The sequence below is a fragment of the Nelumbo nucifera genome, chromosome 1 (genome assembly GCF_055504915.1).
Source record: "Nelumbo nucifera cultivar China Antique chromosome 1, China Antique-T2T, whole genome shotgun sequence".
Classification (NCBI taxonomy): domain Eukaryota; kingdom Viridiplantae; phylum Streptophyta; class Magnoliopsida; order Proteales; family Nelumbonaceae; genus Nelumbo; species Nelumbo nucifera.
The window spans coordinates 16336228-16355520 of NC_142649.1; the positions used below are offsets into that span (position 1 = coordinate 16336228).

At 35.0% G+C, this 19293-nt stretch overlaps 1 protein-coding gene and 1 long non-coding RNA gene across 2 annotated transcripts; one reads left to right on the forward strand and one right to left on the reverse strand.

Moving 5' to 3' along the window:
* Positions 1-781: 781 nt before the first annotated feature.
* Positions 782-3995, reverse strand: LOC104611589 (protein LIGHT-DEPENDENT SHORT HYPOCOTYLS 10). The gene is made up of 2 exons (XM_010278722.3): positions 3281-3995; positions 782-1071 (listed from the first exon to the last, which is right to left on the reverse strand). The coding sequence occupies exon 1, from the start codon at positions 3858-3860 to the stop codon at positions 3312-3314; it is 549 nt and encodes a 182-aa protein (XP_010277024.1). The 5' UTR covers positions 3861-3995; the 3' UTR covers positions 782-1071; positions 3281-3311.
* LOC148802947 (uncharacterized) lies at positions 3909-7156 on the forward strand. Its single transcript, XR_016083780.1, has 3 exons — positions 3909-4031; positions 4208-4440; positions 6681-7156. It is a non-coding gene; the product is annotated as an uncharacterized LOC148802947 (long non-coding RNA).
* Positions 7157-19293: the final 12137 nt, after the last annotated feature.

The window sequence follows — 19293 nt, forward strand, 5'->3', positions numbered from 1 at the left end:
GTCTGAACTGCTTTTTTTATGTTTTTCAACTTGGGATGAAAGTCTGAAGTTTGACCAAAATACTTTAATGTAGAGAAAGAAGATGAAACTATTGCAAAGAAACCCAACTTTAGTTATGTAAACTATTGCAAAGAAATCATTATTTTTGTGTGATCAACAGATATTTGCCATTGAGGAAGATCTCATAACATTGCTAAAGCTTTTGAGTTGAAAATCCAAGAATAAAAAAGGAAAAATGAAACATCAAAGATACCTGTTTTTCCTCTTACATTTTGTTAAATGCTACAAAGACACATCCAAAATATTTTTTTTTCTGATTATCACTAGAAACTTCTTAGCTAGAGACAAATTTCAAGGAAATTATAGATGATTAAGAGCCTTTCTTCTAAAAAATAATGTTCAATAAACATGAGTGCATCCTGATAATGTTCAAGCTGTTCATAGAAATTAATTTCTTGCATTTTCTTTATATATTAAACTAATTTTTTATTGATAATCAGGGAAATATACATTTTTAACACTATTCCGTTCTACATCTGTTTCTTAATCATTTTACAAGGTTATGCTTTGGCTGTCCAGTTTGGTTTTTCTTTGGAATTCAATTACAAATTTAGGAACTTCAAATTTAAATCTTTCTGCTTCAATTGCTCCATTTACACCATACATAGTTAATTTATAGCATTAATGACATCAAATTCCACATTTAGAAGCAAAATTCATCAGTTGGTTTCCAATTAAAGTATCAAACAAATAGAAATGTTCTATTTTTTCTAGGTGCTAATAAACAAGAGAAAATCTCTTTGGTTTTTTTTTTTCTGCATAAAGCAAGTATTACATTAGCATAACATAATTGTTTTCTTATAGATGTTGAGATGTAAAAATAGCTTACAAGGGCCAAAAACGTAGTGAAAATGGGAATAACTAATAAGAGAATGTCACAATAGGTATTATAACTAGCGCCTGATTCTAACTACTTGGAAGAGAAAAGCAGGAATTGAAATAGAAACTACAAGACTTCAGATCATTTGCCTTTTCAATCCCTCCCATTCGATTGACTTGTAACATGATATCCTGCACAAATGAACCATCAAATGGAAATATTAGTCATTAAAACATCACATCTCGATCCCCACAAAAATGAATACTTGAAGCAAGGAAAAAACACTAAAACCAGGTGCATCGAGAAGATCATTTCCTCCATTTTTTCACGCCAAGGTATAAATGATTAATTCCCATGTTTCAGATGGATTAATATGTAGTGACTTTTGAACATTGTTTTTTTCTTTTGGATTAAGTGAAAACCCTGAACTAAAACCATTTACTAATCACTAATTTACCATGTGGGATTCAAATAATTCACAACCATGTAAATGAAAGCCATGTTCTCTACTGAAACACTGACGCTGTTAAAACAGCGAGAGATCCAAGCAGAAGATAACAAGCCAAAGGCACTCAACATACAGAAATTCACATCTATCTGGTCCAAATAATAAACTCAGGAGATTTGGATATCTGTCTGGATAGGTTACCTAGATAATGTTATAAACATCAAGCAAGAGCTGATTAAAATGCAGTCAACCCACACAAAAGTTGAAAAAAAAAAAAGAAAAAAGCAAGCAAACAACAATCTCTATTTTCTCCATTAAAAGGTCTAGATGGAGAGTGGTATATAAGACAATGACATACAACTTCAATTTAGCATCTATCTTAATGGATTTAGAGGTTAAAAAGGAGAAGACAAATGAGAATCTCATCAAGCGAAGGAAACATTAATTGATGGCAACAAGGGTTCACAACTCGATCGATGCAACAGATGGGTTATTACTTATTAGTTCCAAAGAAAAGGTCATTTGCTGCAACTGTGTACCAGTACATTGTTGACTGCAGAAAACCAAATTAAAGCAATATTGTAGGGAGAATAGAATAATAACTTTCACTTACTTTAACATAATATCTAATACTGGCTAAAGACAAATCTAGCAAGAAACGAAGGACAATTGCTATATATTTAGATGCACGAAATGACAAAATTGCCCTCCAGAACCAGAAGATGAGGTGGGAACGCCCTTCTGCATCCCCATTCCGACCCATGCGAAAGGTAAACTGAACCAGAGAGCAGCTGATGAGCTGTTCTTTATTATTAACAAATTAAACAAAGGAATTTGTGCTGCAGCTATGTCTGAGGGATTTGCATTAATGATAAATTTGTTTGTTTATGCGAGGATTATATATGTTTTAATAAAGAGAAAAAGTTATATAAAAAGCATGCAAATTCCCTGAAATATTGGTCTCCACGTCCGTGAAGTATAAATATATAACATGGAAAGTGTTTACATGGCCATCCATGGGGGGCACAAAATCGTGCAGAATCCCAAAAGAGCCAAAACTAGTGAAAAGCAAACATGCAAGTGAGAAATATTAAATCAGGAAACCACAAGAAAACAGTATTTCTTACATAATGCCTGTCTCTACTCTCTCTCTCTAGAGAGAGATTCTTCTCGTTTCCATGATTGCATATTATGTTTGAGTGTAAAAGTCTCGTTAAGGTAAAGTAACTGAGTACAGTTTTTTTTTTCATTCTCTGGGTCTTGGCTCACAATCTGGAAAGCAATTATGCAGATTATTGTTTCTGGGGTGGTCAGACTAGGGTTTTACTATCAAGGGAAGGAAATCCCCTAACTAAATAAGGAGTAGTGATGATTAATTGGACCATAATAGAGGATATAGCATTTACTGTGTAGGGGTTTACTGGGTTGGTTAATCTATACTGTTTGCTATAGCCTACTGCTCTTTAATTAGCTCTTTAATTATACCTTCTCCAACTCAAATACGGGTATAGCAATCAAATTTCAGACCGTGCTTATGATACATTGGTGTCACCATTAATTCTTGGGTGGGTCGACTGTAATTGAAACCCGCAATCTCATGGTCTGCAGCCTGCAGCCATGTACAGTAAGTACGTCAAGCAATTGAGCTTAGCTAGGCTAGACGACCCATCACAGTACCAGCTGCTGGCTGGTATTCCCCATGGTCGTCCTTTCATGGGGGATCGGTAGCAGAAGGAATGCCACACCCTTGTGCAATTGTTTCGTTATTGACTGCAGATTTATACATATATATATTCCGTTGCTATTGATGATCATTTGTTGATGAGTAGATGATTGTGATGATGATGATGATGATGATGAAGTTGAGGTCTGGGTCAGTTCCAGATTCATCAGCTTCTCCAAGTAAATTAAAAGCTATGAAATTTTGTATATATTATGTATGACAGAATTACCATTCGGAGCTAGCAGCGGAAGGCAAAGGAATCAAGAGGACTGCATCGTCGTCGTCGTCGTCGTGGTGGGCTTGGGATTGTCGTTGGGCTTGATTTGATTTCTCTTCTTCTTTTTCTTTTTGTAGGGGATTCCCCTCGCCTTGGCCTGGCACTCTCTTACCTCACGCAGATAAACACGGATTGCACCACTTCCAAAAGGGTTGGTCTCCGGCGAGCCACCGTTCTCTTCGTAGGCAGCTCGGAGGCGGCCAATGAGTGCGTCGAGGCTTCCCCAAGCTTGTCTGAGAGGGCATGTGCAAGGCGCAGGAGGCTCTGGCTGGCCGAAGAACACACACCCTTGTAAGTGAACCTTGGTCTTTCCAAACTGATCCAGGTACCGGAGGAAGTCCAGAACGTGGCTACAGTTGCACTGGGAGAGTGAAACCGGGGGCCTCTGGTTCTTCAAGTACTGACCGAAGGTGTTCCAATCTCTCCTCTTCTGCGACTCGTACCGACTCAGAGGTGCCGATTGCTGCTGCTCACCACCACCACCATGTCTCGACGACCCTTCTGCACAATCTTTTGCTCCCTCAGTCGACATCGCCGCACCGCCGATGAGTATTCCTTCTTTCTTTTGTGTTTGTGTGTTGGCTTTTCTTGGGGAAGACAAGGCAAGAAATGGGGGATGAAGGCAAAGGAATAGGAGTGCAGTGGAGAAAGAAGATCACATCGCGGGGGCCTACTGAGGAGACATGCCATGGGCCCTATGAAGGTGCTTTTGTTCCTCTTTTTCTTCCTCTCTCATTTAATTTTCCTTTTTTTTATGACCATTAACTCTGTTTTTCCACATAATTTACAATTATTGTAAGCCATCATCAACGTAATCATTCTATCTTTTCTTTTTTCCATTTGCCTAATCACCTAGCTCCCATCCTTCTTTTGAAGCAGCCGGGTGTCTTGACTCAGACACTCAGTTTGGTGTTTGTGTATAAGTGTGTAACCAATTAATCTGGGTTCGTCATGGCTCAGACCACAACGTGTCATCCTCATCCACACAACAAACTCTACATACAACTTTTTAATGATCGAATTCGATCTCTACACAACAAACGAGTCACGGCAACAACCCAACTCAACCCCAACGAGTGAAGACTGAAGAGTAGGTATGAACCGGAATCCAGGTGAGTTGGTTGACTTGAATGTATTTTCCTTTTTTTCTCTTATATCCCAATTATTAATAATTAACCCCACCACTATCGCCCAGCACTAATGCTTAATAATAAAACTAAATAATACCCAACCGTACTGCTACTAGTGATGGATTATATTTTTGTCCTTAATTCACAGTGAAATATCAAAGCTCTCACTGTAACAAGTGAACCAACCGTGTTTATAAACTCTTCAAGTTGGTTCATTCATTGCTTGTTTGGAGAATTAATTGATTCAAGCCTCATCTTCTGTTGTTTTTTTTTTATTATTATTTTATTTTATCAGGTCATATATGGATGCCCATCCCTGCATCCATGCATCTATGAACATTAATTAGGTTACATTGTGTTAAGTCATTCTCAGTAGATTGCTTTCATTCTTAATTAAAATCTCAAAATTCTTTTGTTTTCTTCCACCACTTTGTCAATTGGGTACAATTGATTGTGACGATTTATGAAAACTACTACACTTTTCTAAATGCAAGGAATTCATGAATTTTATCCATGTACAACTTGGCTACGTAATAGAGATTTAAGGGCAGTTTTGGTTCTTTTTCCTTGACCTAAACCTAATTTCTATTGTTTTTTTATACTTGAATTTCAAAGTTGGTAAAAGTTGATTGCGGATTCTCTCCATAGAATTTGTTGTTTCTTAACCCCCCAAAAAAAAGAAGAAAAAAAAAAGATTCTCCACTGGAGATCAAACCTCTCTTTACACAAGTTCATGTGATTAATTACTGGAAGCCTGTAAAAAATTCTCTACAAAAGGTTGGTTAATGGTTGGTGTGTTTTAGCCTCCTTTCTACTGAAGTTTTAGTAGGGATTTCTCCCAGCAAACAGATAGAGACGTGACTCCCATCCTTGCAAGCTCCTTGGTCCACTTGGGGTTGATGAGTCGACCTTAAATCTAGTGAATGATTCCAACTCATTGTTAGGTATCATCGTCATCTACCCAAAGAACAACTAGTGCCAAACATAGATCTATAAGCCCATCTACTGGGCCCATCCAAATCTGTCGTCTCATCTCATATCATACGGTGTGAGATGAAAAATTCCTTGTTAAGTTTGGAAATAGACATGTTGAATTCCACAAAATTCCGAATTCTTCATTTCTGCTCAAAAGAAGAGATTTCAATTGAGTAATTTATAAGGTTTCAAGACCATCCCACCTGGGAGACTTGAGCAATTAAATGATGACCAGTTCCCTAGGGATACGTAAGATGTTGATAGGTGGACGGCTGAGATTTTGTAACCTGGTCAATTTTCAGCTCAAGTATCTCCTTTGTGGGACCCGTTTTGGTGGGGTCCAACCCTCCTTAATTTGTAATTATCTTCCATGTACCACTGTGCTGTTTTGCCTTTGAAGGCTGTCCTTTCATTTACCAAATAGTCTTGAATCCTTTGGATGCTGTCGGTTGCCTTCATACTTCATTCTATGAGTGGGGAGACATGCATGTACATCTTGATCAACAACAACATTTGAATCAGAGATTAATCGATTATATTAACCAACTCCTCTTAAAACTTTTGTTAATATTGAGATAAGCAGCCATGATTAAGGGCAAATTTGTGTTAAACTTGCCTTCTTGAATTGATTAACCAGATATATAGTTGATCATAAGCAGTAAGAGATCTAGCTATTGGCTGGAACTCTGAAACCCATGGCGAGGGATGAGGTGGGCTCCTTTTGTTCTCATTGGTTTAGCTAATTAAGCCTAAGATCCATGCCCATAGTAGATTTACTAAAGTTGATAATGACATCAGGGAATAAATAAAAGAAGAAACATGTTTTGCTTAAAGAAACAAGAAAGAGCAGCAAACACTGAAGCAAGTTTGAATTGCTGAAAAATGAATTGGAATCCTCAACTAAAACCTGAATCTATCTTCCTTTCCTCATGTGCTTTTTCTCTTTGTTCCCCCCCCCCCCTTCTTTAATTTCCACATCTCTTCCAGTTCCAGTACCGTAGATAAAAGTTAAAAGATACCCAAATTAATTAATTATAACAGCAATACATCAGACCAGCCTTAATGTCAAGGCCCTCTCGAGACCAGATTGCTCAATAAAGGGGGACCCAGAGATGGATATTTCGTACTTTGTTTCTTGTCTTTTACTTGGAAAATTTTCTTTGTGAGCTTCTGAATTCCTTGTTCATTTCTTCTAGACATATTACCTTTGCATTTAATACATTTATATCTTTTTTTTTTTTTTACAGCGATTTGGCACATCATCACAATTCAATGCTTCTCTGTTTGACCAGAAGCAGCTGCAATTCTCTCATTTCTAATTACATGGATGTAGGCCACCTTCAACATCGTGTAGAGGATCAAAGACACATGAAACACTGTTCTTAGTTCATAAACCACGTGACCCGAATATCCCAAACAGAGCTGTGAGTCCATGAGGATGGTCTTAAAGTCGGTCTTAAAGCAAAGTTAGACCATCATCTCTTACGACTGTCAATTGGGTGAGTTGGACCGGGCTTGTTAATATTCAGATGCGATTCAAATCTACTTATTGTCTGAATGCATCCAAATTCTATGCTTACTGTGTTGTAAATGGACCCATCAGTTGAGAACCATACGCTAGCTGCTTAGTCTAATTGGGTCTAGAGATCGTGATCCGATCAATTGGCAGTAATCACACTTGTTGCAATTCAAATTAAAGAGGGTAAGGTCATATCTACAGAGATCGCTTGACACAATATGAGTTCTGTCTTCAGGTTTTATGAATTTTAATTTCTTTCCCAAGTCCACAAGCCAAAACAGGCATAATTTGAAGTCAATTTAGGATGCAATAATTTGACTTTATGGCTATTTCAACCTATCTACGGATGGCAACGGAACTGAGGGTTTTGTAAATTTTTTGACTCTCTAAGACTCTAACCCTAAGGAATTTGATTTTCAAAATCCAAATCCTCCCCCTATATGAAAATATAAAACCTTTTTTTGTCCCTACTCCCCCTATTTAAGGGTGAGGCAGGTTAGATTGATGGATTAGGTCCAAAACCCACATCTAATTTTTTTTATTATTTGTTATTATACATAAGCAATAAAGAAGTAAAATAACATAAACAAACGCTAAATTTTCAATTTTTCATAAGCTATCAGTCAGCGTTTGCATAAGATTTAGAACACTATTAAATTCAACACTGACAATACATGATACATAGGTTTATATACCTTACAACAACAAAGTTAACATCCAATATTAAGGGCATCTTAGTAAATTCAATATGATTTCAAGAGGATTGGGTTTAATGTAATACTATACCCTATCCATACCAATACAGATTGTAAAATCCTAAAATCCATCCCCGACCCAAAATCTGTTTTTCAAAAAAACAAACCTGCCCTGTTGGAGAGGATAGCTAGGGACCGCTACCCAACGGGCAAGGTGGAAATTGCCATCCCTAAACCTAACTAAGCAGTACTGGAAAATGACTTCTAAGAAAGATGCATGAAACATGCCTAGTTTTGGCAGAGACAACTAAGATTCCTTTATTTTGTATTATATATATATAGATAGATATAATATATGTGTGTGTCAGTGAAACTCAAGCATACATGAGAACTGATTACCACAATTAATCCTATTTCCCCTGTAAAATTTCTTTAGTTTAGCTCTGATTATGAAATCAATTCTGGGTTTCTGAAAGATCATCATCAAGTTGTTTTGAAGAGCTTGAACTTTTGAAAAAAAATAAAAAACAAGTTACAGGGTCTAGAACCGCTTCATCAGTAGATGGATAGGGTTCTGATGTAGGGCCAATCTTTTTTTTTTTTTTTTAATTTTGGGTAAAAAATGTAAGGTCAATCTGATATCATACAAAAGAAGGGCTACCCAAGGATTCCTTGTCTGGACACTAATTGTGGTGGTCACTGATGCGTGTCTTCTGATATAACAGGAATTGTTTTCGATGAACAATTTGGATTCCAGATTTTCATTTCTTTTCCCTTTTGCATAGGAGCAAACATGAATGTATAGTCACACGCAATATACATATATATCAAGTATTCGTACCACCTTAGTGGTGAGAAGTACACCATTATTAAGGGGTGTGGAGTGGACTCAATAGGTTAAATCACAGGAATCCCTGATCTGGGTCTACGAGATGAGTGTTCATCTCCATAAATTCTTATTACCCTAGAATATTAATTTCATTAATGATGATTTGTTCAGACAGATGTCAATCTGAATTGATTGATGAGAAACCTTTCAACTCATTTGGTTCTTAGCTAGAATGACGATCTGACTGACTTGAGCTAATTGACAGAGTCGAGGCCACTAATGACTAAGTTCAAAATCAGATATACATATTTGGCCCCCGTCGTCAACACGGCTGTGTGCCTCTATCTGCTTGTATGTCTGTGTTTTATTGATTTAGGAGATAATAGATGGTGGGTTCCTTTGACGAGTAGTGGGCTTGTCATGGAGCTCATCTGCATCTGTTTGTCCGTATCATTTATAAAAATGAGGATGGTGATAATGTTTAATTCAAAGAGTTTGATTTTTTTATTTTTATCATATTTTTTATTTTAAAGTTTATTTTTATATTTCGTTTTTATCTTTTATATTATTATGTTTTTATTTTTTTTATTTAATTAATTGTTAATATTTGTAATTGGATAATTTTTGTATCATTTATAAAAATAAAAATGAGGATGGTGACAATATTTCATTAAAAAGCCTAATTTTTACTTTCCATTTTTATCCTTTATTATGTTTTTTTATATTTTAAACCTTGATTTTCAGTTCCATTTTTATTCTTTGTTATGTTCTTTTTATTTTTTAATTTTATTTAATTAATGATTAACACTTGTAATTGGATAAAGCAAATAAAATAATAATAAGACTATTGTGGAACCTATTATCTAATCTTCTCCTGAAGCACCTACCTGACGAACATCTTCATTGATTAGTGCCAATACGTGTCAAGTATCAGATGGTTTGTCCAAATCACGAATTTGAATTGAAGGGAGGAATGGATCTTTTCAACCTCTCTTTTTATCATGGAACAATCAATTAGATGATTAAATGAATTTTTTCTTTTTTTGGTTTTCTCCCTTTTTTTTCAATTGTCTCCGTTAATGTAATAAGTTGTATTGGATCAAGAAGTGCTTTTATCATTATATTGATTCATTTTAGGGTGTTTTTTCTCGACGATCATCGGGCCAATCCGGTAATCTAACACCCTACCAATGTCATACCGTAGGAGTTGTACTTGGTAGGGCCATAGGGGTTTGGAATGCATTTTGTTGGTAGGAAATTTGGACTCTTCTATATAAATCAAACGGATGTTCAATTCGAATTCAAATATAAATGAATTAGGATCAACCTATATCCTGTTATTAGCCGTTAGATATGCAAATAACAGCCCCACTATTGACAAGCAGAACGGCAAGAGGCAAAAGGCCAAATGTCATCATTCACACATGAAGCGAAGACATATATTCTAAAACCCTAGTTCTCTCCTTTAACCCCTTCTCTTCATAGTGTATATCTTATCCATTACCCCTACTTTACATTAGGAAGAAGGAAGCAAAAATGGTGTCTATCTTATCCTACGCACATTTCTCCTCAAAATGAAGAAAACAATATAATTACAAAAAAAAAACAAAGAAATATACACAAAAATATAGAAAATCATAAATATTTCTATACCATACTAAAAATGAGAATGTTGCAATTGGTTTAGTCAAAACACCCAATTTTACTTTCCAACTTTACCCTCAACTTTCTATTTTATCCCCCATTGTATATATTGTCATTGCAAAATAATTATGAAAAGCATAAAATGAAGAAAACAATATAAATTACAAAACAAGCAAAAAAATACATAGAAAATTTACAAAAATATAGAAAATCATAGAAATTTCTATATATACCATACTAAAAAATGAGAATGTTGCAATTGGTTTGGTCAAAACACACTGATTTTTCTTTCCAACTTTACCCTCAACTTTCTATTTTTTCCCATTGTATATATGTCATTGCAAAATCATTATGAAAAAACACATAAAATAAAGAAAATAATATAAATTACAAAAAAAACAAAGAAATAGAGAGAAAATTTACAAAAAAAAAATATAAAAATCATAAAAATTAAAGAAAAAATAAATTACAAAAAAAAAGAAAGAAAAGCCATATATTATAGAAAAATGAACAAAAATTGTAGAATAAAATAAAAATTTATATCTACTACCATATATAAAAAATGAGAATGATTCAGTTAGTATAGTTGAAAGACCCTGATTTTTCATACTAATTCTACCCCTTAGTTTTTTGGTTATTCCGACATCCCAATTCTATATGAGGGTGCATGATAGTTGTTGGCAAAAAAAAAAAAAATGCCTCTTCTAAAAAGAAATTGGGTGGGTTAGGTACTTAGGTTTGGGTTGAGATTCAATCCAACCCACCAAACCCATCAACCCACAAATGACCCATTTTGGGTTCAACCCAAACCTACCATAACCCAACCCAACCTGCCCAACCCATTAATTTTTTTTTCACATAATACATAAATTATAGAAAAATGTAACTATAAAAAATACATAATATATAAATAAAGATATAAAATGTAGAAAATAACATAAATTAAAGAAAAAATAAAAATTACAAAATAATTATAAAAACATAGAAAATGAAGAAAATAATATAAATTACAGAAAAACAAAGAAATACGCAAAAAAATAGAAAAAAAAAGTGTAGGAAATCATAAAAATTGATGAAAATAACAAAAATTACAAAAAAATGAAAATATAGAAATTTCATTCCATGGGCCCTGGACATGTTCGTCAATTAGGCCTAGGTCTTATAAAGGCATTTGGCCACTATGACTGTATGTTATCATGTGTGCAATTGTTAAATAGGGCCTACAACTCATGTCCTTAGTCGTATGCAACACTGTGCAGAGGTAATCAACATGCCTAGAAGGCGTTTTCTTACATGTTACTTTAGTGGTTTGTTGATAAATTTTGCTTCCAACTAATTTATATATATCCTATTAGTTAAAAAGTAAGAAGAAAATGTTTTTAGACTTAAATGTAAGTCATTTAATAGTCATGTTAGATAATGACTGTTGCTATTCAATGGTTACTTATGTAAATTAACATAATAGCTTTGTTTACTTCTAACCATTAATAGTAATTATTTTCATAGGTTTTAGGTTATTACAAAACAGGAGATTGATTAAGAGTGGCATCTCCTATTCTCCATAAACTTTGTGTTTCATTGGGATGAACTGTATCTAGATATAATGTTGTTGAATGTAATTTTATAATTGATTTAGTGCATTAATTTTTCAATCTGATGCATTTGCAACCAACATTATATGCATATCATAAAATTTAGATCCTGGCATTTTGTGAGGATAGTCTTTTTTATGTATTATATAATTGTCTTAGGATTTAAACAGTATGTAAATTTTCATCTCTGTCCAAGATATAAAAGTATAGTCATACATCACCATCATTATCAAATACTTTATGCATCACACAGGCCATTCCACTAGTAAGTATTAAAAAGTGTTAAATATTATAAGCACAATTAAATAACTTTATTTTTTTTTGGAGGGGGAGAGGGATAAGCCACATTAGCAAAAATAGATTTTTTGGGTCCCATGATTATAGTATTAATATCCACCCCTGTCCCATTTTGTTACTTTTCTAACACTAATAACCATTATTTTTTTGGTAAATTTATCGAAAAGGTATGGTTTCAATTTCTTATGCCAACCAAGGGTGATGCAAAAAGAAACTATTTCAACCAACTTTTATCGTTTCTAAAGTTATGCCCACTAAGTCTTACTCCATGTAGTACAAATCCCATTTTTGTGTTTAGTATTTTATTTGTTATGAACAATAGTAAAAGTAGAATGCTAATTATCTTCCTCCCTTGGGAATAATGAAACTTAGTCTTTTAAAATTAGATATATTGTTTAAAGCCCAAATAGACAAATTACTAATAATTAAATAAAATAAACATTAGAATAAAAATGAAAAAGAAATTATAATTTTAGGTTTATAAAACACAACAAAATTAAGGAAAAATTAAAAGAAAAAAATTACTTTTTTTGTGAACTTATAAACAATAATAGCAATCCATATAATGCTTTGAAAAGCCATTTTTAAGAGTAGGTGGGTAGAAGCTGAATGTGAAAAAGACCTACTGAGCACAATTTTCAGTAGCAGGAAAGTTTTCGTGAAGAATTTGTTTTACATTCTTTTATTAAAAATGAAATTTTAGAAGTACTCGTATCAGTAATTTCCCTATTTCTTTAAATTTTTCTTTTTTTTCCGAAGGTGTTATATTAAAATGAAAAGAAGGTACAAGAGATGGATATACACAGGCAAAAAAGAAAAGAGATGTAATATTAATCAGCAAGGTTTTTAAAACCGAATTGGACAATGAATCGGTTAGGGATTCGGTTCTTGGGTTGAACAGTCCAACTATTCGAACCGAACGAACGGCCCATTCTGACAAAAAAATAAAAACCGTCAAAACCGTTGGATGGTTCAAACAATTCGAACAGTTCAATTGCCCGAATCAACAGTTTACTGACCAAATCAACATTTTTTGGCGAAATAACGATTCTGGGGTAAAACGGAGCCAATTACCTAACTGATTCCCGATTTTTCCAGTCTAACCGTCCAGTCCGATTTTGAAAACCATCTTAAGCAGGGTCTCTAAGTCTAAGTATTGCTATACAGTTCAGATCTCAAAACACCCGATTTCACCAAAAAAAAATCAGCATCAAGATTAAATGACATAGAAATCCTCTTAAAAGAAGCTTGAATGGTGGAAGCAAATATGATGAGGTCATGTTCTCAATCTGATTGTTCTACCACATGGCAGAGAAATATTGGGCCAAAAGTTGCACCACAAGAAAGAGCTAGTGGTTTCATGAAACATGTGGACCCATCTTCAGTTGTTACCTCAGCTGCCACTTGTAAAATCTGGTACATAAAAGGGGATTTCAAGTAAACTTCTTTTACCAAAGTAGCAGGCTTAGCCTATTACGGTTGGTATTTCTATACTGCAGAAACGGGCTGTAAATAACTAAATATTGCATAATTCCTTTTTGGTAAATAGTACATATTGCATATTAATTGATTTTTAAATTTTGTATCAATATTTTTTGTATTTTTTATGATGAAATTGCAAGCCCAATCTGCTGCATTCACAATGAACGGTCTGAATATCAAGTAAATAAATATTGAAACATTTGTTCACACAATTTATGGTATGATTATCCACAATGGTCTCGTAGTGCAACATTTACAACCTACATTAATTGTTGAGAGGCAACCATAAAGTTGATTGTGTGTTCAAATTGGACAAAGGAATGGTTCAAAGATGAATGCCTCTTTTATATTTTTTTAGTTTTTATTTCAAATTTTAGTTTTAAGTATAATTTTATATATATTATTTAATTAAAAAAAGGAGTTCCTGAAAACACATGTAAACAGATGTATCGGCACCCAAAGATAGAATTCAATATGTCTCGTATCAGGTGTATCATGTTGATATTTAAAATTTTTGACAAAGATTTTCTTGAAAACTAAAAAAATTTATGTATTGTGCTTTGAATTCTTGTTGTAACTCACTTTTATGGAGAAAAATATGAAGACAAAATTTCATAGTAGTTTGTGGTAGAAGCGGAGGGTAGAACCTAATCCATTTTAAGTTATGAGTCCGGCCCGAATAGATTATGTTATATTGTTGAGACTTTTCTCTTTTTATGTATGTTTGCCTTACGGGAGAAGACAGAATGTTGAGGGCGAGATCTAGGGTATATTGGGGGTTTAGGGCTTTTGTAAGAGAGACTGTTTATACAGTTTTGTATTTTTATAGTGGGTTTCAGTTCTTCCTTTGCTTGTGGGTGTAGTTTATAAGTCAAAGCATGTAAATCTTTGTATGATTTTCCTGAATTTTTCTATTTATTTATTTTTTTGGTTCGACTATGATATGAGAAAAATATGATATCTGAAAAACTTCTGACCAGTCAACTGAAATCATAAACGTGATAGCCAATCAGGTTTTATTTATCAAAATTTATGGGTGGCTTTTGATTGATCAAAACTCTTTCCATGCCATCCATATCTTTCCCGCATCATAAATTTTCCCTTTTTTCTACTTTTTTCCATTTTTTATCAATCAATTTGAGTCTTGAGTCTTGAGTCTATTCTACCATAACAATTTCAAGCCTTAGTATGTCAAACAAAGCATAATATGCTTGCCACATAAGTATAACTTTAATGAGTATGCATGGTCTGACTTTTGATACTTTGATTCCCTCCTTTAATTGATGGCAAGGAGGAATTTACAACATTTTGTCCCATGGAGCCTATGAGTTCACACATTCATTAATATTTGAATTTTTGTTGTAGGATGTTGATGCCCTAACACCCTTTTTGAATTAATAAAGTTTAAAGGTCCAGCTGGGGCCTGGCTGGACGAATTGTTGGTTCAACTGTTGAAGAGAAGGTCCTTAGCTAGGTCCATGCCCCCCTTCTTGTTGTACTTCCCCACTTTTTACAGTGTTGGAGGGTACAGATTAATGAATGATGTATTAACCATTCAAGAGTTAGACCAAGCCCGCCATGACCCTGACCATTTCCATTTTTATTTTGATATAAGAATATTAAGGGTGTTCGGGGCATCCACTACCTATTGCCTATTTTGAGAACGCTAATGGTTAATCATATAATGGGAACCAATGGCAAAACTCTCTCTCTCTCTAATGGCAATAGGGCGGGGTAGAGACGAGGAGCCACTCTATATCCTCGTTTTCGTGAATTTTCACCCTTATTCCTGTCTCTATTGGAGGGGGCAAGGTTATCCCCATCCCCATCCCCAAAGGGATGCGCATTCCTCATGATTATTTTCATCTCCCCCAACGGGGATAAAAATCTCTCCATTCCCATCCCTGATCCATTTTAGGTGGTTTTTACGGGAATCAAGAAAATAGAGAAAATTGTCATCCCTAATCTTTTTCTTTCTGTCTTGATGTTCATCTTATTCATGACATAAATAAGTCATTCTTTCTGTTGAAATTAACTGAATTTGATTCAGAGAAATTATTTAAATCAAAACAACTGTTTTTCTTAGGTAATTTCAAACTATCCATACTTCAGCTTACAATCTGGATCTATTTACATATGTTTTTCAAAATTGACATACTGCAGAAAAAAAAATTGACCATTATTTTTAATTCTAAATATCTAGTGATAATTGGTGTCATTTTTTTGAATTCTCAATCAGCAGTTATTTTCACAGCTATTTGGTAATGGGGGAATGTAACTTTTGTGGCAATGCGGCTAAAGTTGAATTTTTAGAAATAATAATTTCAACATCCGGATACTTGTTTTGGCCATGCAACTTATGGGAATATTCCAAAAAAATATTATCCCCAAAATTATGTAAACTTCTCCAAAATTGTTGCCTTCTCCAATCAAACATTTTCCACTTTGAGCTGAAGTTGGCAATTCAAAGATCTCCTAACGTGATCCTTCATTCCTTTGAAATGGGAGCCAAAACTTTCATGGGACCCATTTAAAAATATTGTAGGACCCACCACCCAATAGATTCAAGTGTTAGACGATTGCAGTGAAAATAAGAGAGAGAGAGATTAATGGTATACAATAGGGGATGTTGTATGTCTTTTCCATGAGAACATAATACAGTTGTAGGAGTGTCAATTGGATTGGATTTGGTCCAATCCGATCCAGTCCAATATGAGTCCATTATAAATGGACTGGATCTAATCCAATCTAATGAATGTTTTGGACTAATTTGGACCGGTCTAATTTATTTAAATTCATTTTGATTTAGATTAATTGGTTTCAACCCAAACCTAGTCCATTGACACATATTTTTATCTTATATCAATGGACTAGATATTGGCTTAATCCAATTCAATTGAATATAAATTGACCTGATTACAGACAGACCAGGTCCAATCCAATCTAATAAATATTTCTGACTAAATTGGTCCAATCCAATATATCTTGTTGGTCCATCCAATCCATCCAAATTGATTTTAGACTAGACGGGGTCTAGTCTAAAACCGGGCCATTGACACCCTTAAGCTTGTGCATGGGAAACATGGTTAGAAAAGAAATGGGTATTCCAAACCATTTCATAGCCTCAAAACCTTCAGACTTTGGCTCAACAGTTTGGTACTGCAAAAGAAAGAAAGAAAGAATGAATGAATGAATGAAATGTGTCAAACAAATCTAATCTAGGTAAATGAGATTGTCAGAAATGACTTTAATAATGCCAAAGAAATATTCAAAATTTGATGGATACAAGGCAACATTTACTATCTATCTTGCTCCTGCAATATTGCTAGGTAGAGTCAAGGATCCAATAAAAGGGGCCCGGTCGATCTTTAACCAATGGATGATGGCCGGCCTGCCAGTCCCAGATGCATTATGGGACCTGTGCCAGATGCAAGATGAGATTGTTGTCAAAAAAATTCTATGTATCTTTGATAACAAAAGATGCCCTTCAGAGAGGGGCCCTCCTTGAACCAAAACCCCATTAAAAGAAGAGCATTGTGATAGAATCATTATATAAGAGGAGGGATTGAAAGGTTTAACTTAACCCTAATACATAATTAGGGAGATGCTTTGTGGGGGCCAGATAGCTAGGACTCATTACTCATGAGAGAGCCAGACTTCAGCCCTGACACCCCATCACCCTCTCCATAAGAAACCTGCTCTTTGGTTGGTTCTTTTTAATCAAAGGGAATGAAATTGTAAAGGGAACCTAATTAGGGTACAAAAATACCCCACTAATTCTGGTGGTTGTACCTGGTTCTACACTCCCAATTGAACAAGAGTGCAATCTGAATCTGAATTAATTGCTGTTGGTGTTGGTTTTGCCTAGAAAATGAATACAAGGGCAAATATAAAGGGTACCATAGAATTCCAATTTGCCCTGTATTCATAGAATCAGCATCTTGTCTTGTCACGATACATCAAGCAACAACAGACAACAAACTGGCGCACTTGCAACCACTGACACACACACACACACGAAGCAGCAAACCCATACGTGAGCAAATCTGGTGACGCATTCACCTAAAGTTTTGTGAGAATTCTATTGCCAACCGTGGGATAATGGGGACCCACTCATATCTCTGGGAAAGAAAGAAGGATCTTGCCGTACCTGAAAAACAAAATAAAATAAAATTTGAGTACCTCCATTACCCAACGAGTGGAAAGAGTCAAACAGACATGGCAATGTGGTTGATGCTCATAGGCCACACGTTTTGTTGGACCCACCCAAAGGACAGAAACACTGAAACTGAACACCCCAGATGAGAAATTTGGTGCTGATATCAGTTGGGGTCTGAACTCTGAATCTGATAATGCAAGCAGATTGATTAATCTTTTCATGGAGTTTATAAGCATCTAATCCTCTCTGATGGATGCAGCACCACCATGGCTAACATCGAGGTTTGATTAAATTATTCCCAAGTACATGAACTGTTTGAATAACAAGCGATGAGATGATCCTCCTTTGCAGAAATGCAATTTTTTTTTCTTTGCACGGAATCCAATTTTTGTACTAAAAGCTAGGCTGATAATCCATGGCAGAAGGCACTTAGCACTATGTATCTGATATGGCAAATGCATCCCATCAGGTCCCACACCCACCCATGCAAGAGTAACAATTGTAACATGGGCCATCCTTAAAGGGGTAACTTCTATTCAAGGCAACGTTTCCTTTTATCAGATAAAGGGGGTAAAAGTGAAGACCGTCCTTTTCTTTTGCAATTCTGTGTAGTCCGCAGAGGACAAGTTTGTCTGTGGGAAGGAACTAAGAGGCTTGGATTCCCCTAATTTCCCATATTTACATGACATTGTATATATGGAAATGGTGGAGCAACTTAATGTCCCTCTGCCAAGTGGCAAAATTAAGGAGGCATTCTTCCAGCTTTCTTTGTTTGTATAAGAGAAAATCTAAGGATATATATATATATATATATACTACTGCTTGCTTGATCAGATGGAAATTAAAATAGAGTGCTTATTTCAAATGAATTCATTTTGAGTTAAAATTGCAAACCTTTTGCCAAGGCAGGCACCCTTTGAGTGAAAAGTTAAAACTGAATCCAAATATGAACAAGGGCTATTTTTTTATTCTTAGCTACTTCACCATTCGATGAGTATGTGTTTCAAAGAACAGTCCATCACTTGGTTTTAGGTCATTCAACTGAATTGATGAACAATAATTATTGGTTATTGGTGTATCAAATCAAGAGTTCAATCAAGAGGAATCGAACCACTGAGCCAAACTGTGTTATATAATGCTATCCACCACCATTCTAATATCCCTAGGGTAGGGATGGTGGTGGAGGAGACTCCTGTAGACCATATAGCCTGTGTTGGAGGGTTGGAGTCCTTTGTCATGTGGATTGCTTGAAAAGGACTGAGGGCCTAGACTCTAAAAAGAAAATGGGGTGGGTTTGCTAATCAAGCAATCCATTCAGAGAGGAAGTCTCCAAATGGCCCAGGAATCCTTCATGTGGCACCACACTTTATTAAGGGTCAAATGGCCAGCCAATGTCTTCAATCACCCTCTCTATCTATTCATTAGGGAGCTTTCAAATGTCACCCCACTCTATCTATGGGCCAAAGGGCCAGCCTGTTTTTGGAGGTAAAGCTTGGAACTTTCAATGCTTATTACCTCTTGATGAGAAACACCAATAAATAAAGTATGGAGTATAGGGCTGACATGGCTAAGGGAGATGATTACTTGATAAATTCATCCAGAGGAGTTCAAACCATCTACATCTATTACTCCTAATTTTGGGT

Coding starts and splice junctions, on each gene's coding strand:
- LOC104611589 (XM_010278722.3), bottom strand. CDS start 3,860: ATGTCGACTGAGGGAGCAAAAGATTGTGCAGAAGGGTCGTCGAGACAT.